Source organism: Capsicum annuum, chromosome 1, assembly GCF_002878395.1.
Source record: "Capsicum annuum cultivar UCD-10X-F1 chromosome 1, UCD10Xv1.1, whole genome shotgun sequence".
Classification (NCBI taxonomy): Eukaryota; Viridiplantae; Streptophyta; class Magnoliopsida; order Solanales; family Solanaceae; genus Capsicum; species Capsicum annuum.
This window is the reverse complement of record NC_061111.1, coordinates 67,745,536-67,754,570: the sequence shown is the minus strand read 5'-3', so window position 1 is coordinate 67,754,570 and position 9,035 is coordinate 67,745,536. Positions and strand designations below refer to the sequence as shown.

Below are 9,035 nucleotides of genomic sequence, written 5' to 3'. Positions count from 1 at the left end.
TCCTATTTTGAATATTAAATTTTAAAGTGAAATTTTAAAATAAACTTTTAAGTGGTATCGAAATGTATTGTTCAAAATAAATTTATATCACCAATAGCTGGGAAGTGGGAATATTAAAATATTACTTTAAGTGGAAAATTAAAATATCACTAATTTAGATAGTTAATCAACTAAAAAAAACTGCTAAGATTTCATTGTTGAATATGTATTCAGTTGTTAATAAAAAAAACAAGCACATGAATGATGACTCAAACAACTTTTATAATGACTTCATATGTTTTTCATCCCGTAATTTTTTACCGCTACAAACTTGCCCCCATTCTCCATGTTCCTTTATGGATACAAAAACATTTATGCTCAAATAAAAAAATAAGAAATAAAAAGAAAGTTATGTGTAGCAAAACTTCTGTTATATATTTATTCTCAAATATTTTTTTAATTTCTTATTTTTCTCCGTTTACAATCCCAAAAGCCATAGGTTGTATCATGTAAGAATGTCTCAAATTTCCCTTGCTGACTTGCTCAACATAAATAATATTGTCTGTGTATGAACATATTTATTATTGACATGTACGTGTGTTTGTCATCAGATTCTACAACCAAATTAGATAGGACAGATTGACTGTCATTCGGCCAAATAAAAACGAATCCTACTGCTGTGTACTCCGTCCGTCCAATCCGATTTTTCCGTTCAATTTTACTTATTCATTTTTATATTAATATAAATATTAAAAGAAACAAATGATAGTGATAATTGTATCATATTATCCTTTAAATATAATAAATTTAATGCTTTAAAAAATACATTAGATAATGATCGTACTTAATGCTAAGATTAAAATGGATAGAAGTGAATAAATTATCCATTAGTTTAATAAACTGGACAAATATTATTGAACAACAAAAATAAAAAAATTGACAAGTAAAAATGAACAAAGAAAATAGTTGTTGTTTTTTTATTTTTCTTTACGGTCTCCTTAAGAAATAATAAAATTCTTCTTTTTGAAATCTGATTATAACAAATCTTTTACACTTTAATTTATTACTTGACCTATGTGACATGAATTCAAATAACTAACAAAATAATTAGATTTGGAACAAAGTGCTAAGAAAATAGAAAATAACAAATACGGTCCCTTATAGTTAAGAGTGGGTTAAAAGTATTCCCGTAAATATAATCGTTGATCGATTTAGTTTTTTTTAATTTTCTTGTGAGAATTATTGGTCCTCATCAAATATTTACAATCTCCATCTCTTAAATTTTATTCGAACTGTGGAAAAAACAATTAAGCAAGAACTCACATTTGGAGAAGCAGTTTACAGTTTCTACTGCATTTTATCTATTTTTTAGAGTCTGGTGCAGATATTTATTAGTACAAATTTTGTTATTTCGTCTATTTTGTTATCTAGTGTTGTTTTGTGTTTTATTTTTATGATGTGATGGAATTCACCTGATATATTTGGTTAAATATTTTATAGAATTCTCGTCAATTAAGCAGATAGAGTTTATTAAAATATTTGATGGAAAAATTTTCTCACTTTTAAGAAATGTAAAAAGTCAAAATTATTTTAGAAATCTTTAAAGGGCCATTTTAAACTTTACTCCAAATGTATCGGATCATTTTTGTCATTTTCCCACAATGCAAATATAACTTGTAATACTCCTATTATACTAGTAGATGTATATTTGAAAAAAGCAAATCAGTCAAGTCTACAATCTTCAAAATTAGCATACCATGTTAGCACAATTGGAAAGATGGGTCCCAAATAAATAATATTATCTCCTTCGTTTAATAATATTTATCCACTATATTAAAAATAGATACATACTAATGAAAATTAATAGATAATTTATTCATATTTATTCATTTCACCATTGATATTGAATATAATTAGATATTTAACGTATTTCATGATAATAAATTAAGTAATTATGAACAAATGTTATTCGAGAGACAAAGTAGAGCCCCATAGTTCCCACTTCCCAGCTAGTCCCCATGTGCAAAAATTACTGCCAACTTTACCACTATCCCAATCTGATATGAATCATTGGCCGCCAGTACACAGGCAACGAGGTTGTTTTGGTCCAAATAACAGTCTCTCATGCCAAAGTTGATAATTCAAAATTTTCTAGAATGAGTAAATCATATCGCATGATAAGAAGTTTATTAAGAAAGATATATTGGGTTTATGTGATTTGATCAATTGATCAAAATATAAGATAATTAATACTCCGCAGAAATTTCCACATCATATTACCTCCTACCTTAGTATTCCAAGCTAGCTAGTTGTACTACATAATCAAAACTACGATGATGGTGTTGAAATAATAAGCAAAGATGATATAGGTGATTAGTGGCATACATGTAAATCTGTGTAGTTGTTAATTGAGTTAGTTAGAATTAAGTATTGACAGTTGTATTGACAACTGTTAAATTAGAGGTTGAGACAGTTATATAAAGGGTCATGTGTAGATATTTTGTACTCAATACTCTTGTATATTTCAAAGCAAAGCAAGCAGTTAGCTTTTCTCTTCCCTATTCAGCCTAGGTATTTCTCCTATCCTTGTCCAGTAGTTCATCAATGATGGCAGTTTTAACATGGTATCAGAGCCAGGTTAGGCAGATCGAAGCTACACATTATTAGTCTTGCAAAGACTATTGATTTGTTTCAGCTGATTTAAAGTTTTCTTCTGAGGTTAACAATGGTGGATTTGGATATCGACGAATCATCGCCATCCTCTATACTTGCAACCATCTGATAATCCAGGAAATGTGATAATCTCGATTCAGCTAAAAGGATTAGAGAATTATTCGGTTTGGAGCAGAGCAATGAAAATTGCACTTCGAGCTAAACGAAAGTTAGGGTTCATCGAGGGTACATGCAAGAGGAGTTCCTTCAAGGGTGATCTGGTAGAAGAATGGGAGCGCATCAATGCCACAATTCTGACTTGGATCATGAATACGGTATCTAAGGAGTTGGTGAATGGAATTGTGTACGCAGATGATGCTCATGCTGTGTGGATGGACCTTAAGGATTGATTCGATAAGGTGAATGGATAGAGAATCTACAATTTACACAAAGAAATAGCCACAATTTCTCAAGGTACTGCTAATATCTCTGATTATCATTCACGATTACGTTTGTTGTGGGATGAATATCAGTCTTTGATTCCTAGTGTGTGTGGTTGTGCTAAGTCAAAAGAGTTTTTAGTTGATCTGGAGCAACAAAATCTTTTTCGGTTTATGATGGGATTAAATGAGTTGTATAGTATTGTTAGAAGTCAAATTCTCTTAATGGTACCAACTCCCTCCGTCAGTCCGACTCATGCTATGTTGGCTCATGAAGAAAGTCAGAGAATCATTTGTGAGTCTAGTTCTAGTTCACACGGAAATATAGTGAGTGAAATGTATGAAGAAACAACTTTGTTGAGTATGAACTAAAATCAAAGGAGATACAATACTAGAGATAGCCAAGAGAAGTTTGGTAACAGTCAACAAAGATACAATATTGCTGAAACTCATCAGAGATTTGCAAAGTATAGAAGCTTTGGCCACTTATTTTGCGAATTTTGTAGAAACAAAGGCCACATAAAAAAAACCTGTTATAAACTGGTTGGTTATCCATCAGGTTATAAAAGGAAGAAGAAACCAATATACAGACAAGCTAATGCAGTGATGAATAACAATAATTCTTTTGTAAGTGAAGATGCAGGTTGCAAGGTAAGTGCAGGAGATCATCATGGATACATGCAGGGTACCCAATACAAGAATAAGCAAGGAAATATGCAGAGTGTGCAGTATCACAAGGATAATGATCATAAGGCAAGCAGCAGTACTGGCCGAAGTCGTGGATCAGGAATGCAGAAGTACTTCACTAATGAGCAATATGATCAGATTATTGGACTCCTGAACAAAAGCAAAGGAGTAGTAAATGCACCTGCAGTTCATATGGTAGATAATGTTACCTTTAAATATGCAGGGAAAAACACTGATCCTAGGGTTATAAATACAGGAGCAACCAACCATATGACTAACAATGCAAAATTGTTGACATATATGACTGATTTACCAGCTTCTAGGAAAGGTAATGTCCATCTCCCTAATGGTAAGAGTGTTTCTGTTACTTATCAAGGTAAATGCAATATTGGGAATGGTTATAAGATATGAGAAATTCTATACATACCTAAATTCAAGTTTAACTTGTTGTTTGTATCAAAAATGATAAAAGAATTGCATTACTCAGTACTTTTCTTTCCAAAATTTTATGTGTTCAAGGACCTACGCAATGGGAAAGTGAAGGGGATTGGTAAAGAAGAAGGAGGTTTGTATGTTCTCAAGGTTGAAAATCATGATGGAACACAAGACATGAATGTAGTCAATAAAATGAATAGTTGTTTAGCTGAAGTATCTACAGTAGATTTTGAAGATTGGCATAAAAGACTTAGACATATACCAGAAAATGTGATGAAGAAGATTGTTATTCTGAAGAATAAAGTTCCTCTGTGCAAGTTTAATAGTTGTACAGTATGTCCATTAGCTAAACAAGTGAGACAGTCTTTCCCTTTAAGTAATACTAGATCTACTGCAATTTTTCAGTTGATTCATATGGATTTGTGGGGCCCCTAGAGAGTTTCTACTTGTAATGGCCACAAATATTTCTTGACCATTGTTGATGATCATTCTAAGATAATATGGATATATTGTTGGTTATGTTTACGCATTTTGTTAAGATAGTTAATGTTCAATTTGGAAAAAAAATTAAGATGATAAGAACAGATAATGGTGCAGAGTTCCTCAGTAAAGAGTGCACTAATGATTTGCTAAATAGTGGTATTGAACATCAAACCAGTTGTCCTCATACTCCACAACAGAATGGAGTAGTTGAAAGGAGGTACAGGCATATCTTGGAAATGGCTAGAGCTATCAGATTCCAAGGCAGTATACCATTGCATTTATGGGGTGAATGTGTGCTTGCAGCAGTTTTTCTCATTAACAAGATACCATCTGTTGTTTTACATGGTAAATCTCCCTATGAAGTATTTTATCACTCTAGTCCTTGCTTGGCTCACTTAAGAGTGATCAGCTATTTGTGTTTTACGACTATTCCTCATATTTTTGACAAGTTTGCACCAAGATGGCTATTGTGCACATGCGATATGCTACCTCTCAAAAGGCTTACAACTTACATGACTTTAAGACTGGAAAGATGTTTGTAAGCAGGGATGTCACTTTTAAGGAACACATTTTCCCTTTCCAATAATTGAAGTAAGGTCATTATATTCCTATATTTTTGGAGTTAGCAGATGTTCCCACTCCAACACATGTGTCTACTCATGAAGCATTATCTTCTGATAATGCACCAGCTGAGCCTTTTTCACCTGTTATAGCTTCACGTGAATCATCAACATTACCTTCTAATCCCTCTCATCATCCTCCAGATATTTCAGTGCATTCTACGTCTCCTAATGTTGTTCCAGTATTGAGAAAGTCTTCTAGAGGTTCTAAAATTCCAGCATGGATATCTGACTTTGTCTGTCCTATTAAATCTAAGTCAGCTTGCAAATATTCTATGTCTAATGTGTTGGGTTACAGTTCACTGTCAGCTTATTCTCAGGCTTATGCTGTAACTCTTTCTACTGATATTAAACCTAGTTTTTATGCTGAAGCCATCACTGATCCCAGGTGGATTGATGTTATGAAGAGTGAAATCAATGCTTTAAATGATAACAATACATGAGAAATAGTGGATTTACCCAAATAAAAAGTTCTCATTGGTTGTCGATGGGTGTACAAGATCAAATATAAGTCTACTGAAGAAGTGGAGGTTTAAGGCTCGACTTGTTGCTAAAGGTTATAGCCAACAGGAAGATTTAGACTACCAAGAAACTTTCTCTCCTGTGGTGAAGATGGTCACAGTTCAAGCTGTAATTGCTTTGACTGCTAAGAAGAATTGGCCTTTGTACCAAATGGATGTTTATAATGCCTTCTTGCAAGGTGATATCGAAGAAGAAGTTTACATGCAGCTCCCACCTGGATTTGATAGCATCTTGTGTATATGTTAGGATTTTTATGATATGTTTAGGAAATTGAGATTTTTTGTAATATTGGAAACATAAATTGTGTATCTGTATAATTTTTAGAAACTTTAATACTTCGGGCAGGCCCATTTTTGAATTGTTCGGTGTTTTGCAGTATAACTTTGGCCCAATACTTTACATTATATGATGAAATTAGAAGAAAAAAAATACCAAAGATTAATTTAGTTTAAACAGTGGCCATGGCGACAAAGATCAACAACAAATGACGCAGAAGACACTTACAACTTTTATGTTAAAAGTAGATTTAAACAGAAAAACTCTGATGTAATTCTAATTCGGACATATAAAATCGACGGTTATAAACTATAGCTAGATCACTATTATTGAGTCCGAGCTAGCATGAGCTTCTGCATCTAGTGTATTAAGAAATTTGTTATCAACAATAAATATTATTGCACTTTCATAAAAATAAAGAACTTTAATGGAAGTCGTTGAAGTCAAAACACTTTAGATTTTGGAGAACTAAATGTAAAAGAATTCAGTCAGTGTCGCTGCTATATAATGTTGGAAAATCAGGCACACACAGCGGAATCAAATAGAGGATCTCTTGAATGTAATATAGATAATTGATATAAACACATCGTTCACATAAAAGATGTTTAAAATAATCAGGAATACCTCTTGAAGCATGAGCAGATATCTTTGAAGCAAATTCATTTCTTTTAAAATAATCAGGAATACCTCTTGAAGCATGAGCAGATATCTTTGAAGCAAATTCGTTTCTATAGTGATCCCAAATTCACAGTCGAAATACTTAGGTGGGCAAGTAGATTACTCAATTCATCTACTTTTCTAGGCTAAAAAATTTATATTTATAGAGATATTCTCCTATTTCAAGAAGGAAAGAAAAACACAACCCCATTTCTACTTGAACAAGGATAGGTGGTGACTTCTCCTTTCTCATAAAAAATAGAATTTCTACTTTTAAGTATAATATGGGCATTGTAAGGACCACATAATTAATTACTAAGACTCCCTATTATGAAAATAATTCAAAATATCAATTTGAATTATTCTTACCATAATAAATTATAAATTATTTACTAAAAGCTCATAATTGCACTCTATTTTTATTTCAAAATTCTCCATGAAACACTTTTGTAATTTCCCGTGTTAACATTACAGATACTAATCAATAAATTAAATTACTGACGAATTTAATATAATGATTAATTTCTTTAGAGCAACGCTTAACTTATTTCATATGTCGGATTCATAAATTCATCGTCCGGATTTACACGTGAAAACTTATAAGCTTCTCTTAAAAGACGTATCATTAATCTCTATACCAAGACATGGATTATATCAACTAACTTATTATTCACCAGTATATATTATTATCATCCAATATATCAGGAATATTGACCCATCTCAGAATCTCACCTTTTAATAAATTAAAACGATAAATAATATATACAGATCATAATAGTTTTATCAGGATTGAGAATATAAGTACATTTAACAGTTTATAGAATATGTTTTTATCAGTTGGTCCAAAATAACTATCTCCACTCAGTCCTGTTCAATACATACACAAATGTACTAGCACGAGAAGTTAGAACTATACCATTCTCGTAATCAAGATAAATTACATTTAATCTCGTGCTACAATCATTTTGATGGTTTGTCCAAATTTCCATTTATGATTGTGAACTATAACTTTAACTTATAAGAACCGATGATTTAATCTTTTATGTACAAACTAAACGCTATGCACCAAACCATCTACTATATAAGTTGAGAACACGTATATGACAGTGACCTATTTAATGTAACAATTTATTGAACTGAATAAATAAATAATTATTTAATAAATAATACTACGTCAAAATCGCATGTTTTATAGCATATCCTAACATATAAAGCATCACAGTACTGTTAGTGAGATTTACCAATTCATACACAAAGTTACTCTTGGTAAATAGCAATCATTATCACGAACGACGTGCTTTGAGTAAATGATTAAACGGATCAACAAGAAAATTTGTCTTAGAGGAAGCTGTACGTAGTTAATTCTTGAATTGGTTAAGTTTGGGTTTTTTGATCTTTAATTGTAATCTATTTGCTTTTTGAAAGTTCTGTAATAGGTGATCATTAATATTGAAACTTATTTTATAAGCTTTCTAGGCCAGAATTTTATTCTTGAAAGAGATAACTCCAATTGAGTTGATTATAAAAGTTAAGATACTAGAATTTATAGGCCCTTTAATTATTGAATTGTAATTACCTAAAAATGCTTGTGAAGTTTTAAGATAAATCCTATAGTAGATCATAATGTTTTACTCCCCTAGCAATGATTTTCTACTTAAAATTATTTGTGTACTTTATTTCTACACTTCACTTTCATTTTGTGTTTTAAAGTTATTGTCACTAAAGAAAATAGATTCTTTAACTTGTAATTGTGTTCTAAGTTATTGACACTAAAGAAAATAGATTCTCTAACTTGTAAAAATAGGAAAAGACACAATTCACCTTCCTCTTGTACCAAAGGTGGGTTGCTAAAATCAGTGGCGGACGCAAAATTTTGTTCAAGTGGGTTCAAGTTACTATGAATCATGACGATAAGTTGATAACTAATAATAATTATCATTTTTTTATTTCCATAATACCCTAAGAAAAAATATTTTGAGGTGATATTTTGTTCTAAAATATATGCTCTCCTAATACTTTTGAAAATATTGTTTTGAGGAGGTGTTCAGTTTAAAAAGAAAAGAGTAAATAAACAAAATAATATAATTTTCTAACAAATACTATATCATTAATCTAATTATAAATTTGAAATTTTTCACATATCTTCAATATAAAATGTTAAATATTAATATTATAAATAATATTTATAAAAATATAGCTTTTTTGAAATTTAAATCATAAATAAAACAAGAAAATAACAAAGACACACTAACCTAAAATAAAATAATCAGTTTGTATATTATAA

At 30.9% G+C, this 9,035-nt stretch overlaps 1 protein-coding gene across 1 annotated transcript; it reads left to right on the top strand.

Moving 5' to 3' along the window:
• Positions 1 to 2,831: 2,831 nt before the first annotated feature.
• Positions 2,832 to 6,064, top strand: LOC124897740. Its single transcript, XM_047411073.1, has 7 exons — positions 2,832 to 3,017; positions 3,165 to 3,432; positions 3,631 to 4,134; positions 4,246 to 4,526; positions 4,766 to 5,021; positions 5,306 to 5,684; positions 5,797 to 6,064. The coding sequence occupies exons 1-7, from the start codon at positions 2,832 to 2,834 to the stop codon at positions 6,062 to 6,064; spliced, it is 2,142 nt and encodes a 713-aa protein (XP_047267029.1).
• Positions 6,065 to 9,035: the final 2,971 nt, after the last annotated feature.

Coding starts and splice junctions, on each gene's coding strand:
- LOC124897740 (XM_047411073.1), top strand. CDS start 2,832: ATGAAAATTGCACTTCGAGCTAAACGAAAGTTAGGGTTCATCGAGGGT. Junction 3,018..3,164: donor ACGCAGATGATGCTCATGCT/GTGTGGATGGAC, acceptor GATGAATATCAG/TCTTTGATTCCTAGTGTGTG. Junction 4,527..4,765: donor GCAAGTTTAATAGTTGTACA/GTATGTCCATTA, acceptor AAAAAAATTAAG/ATGATAAGAACAGATAATGG.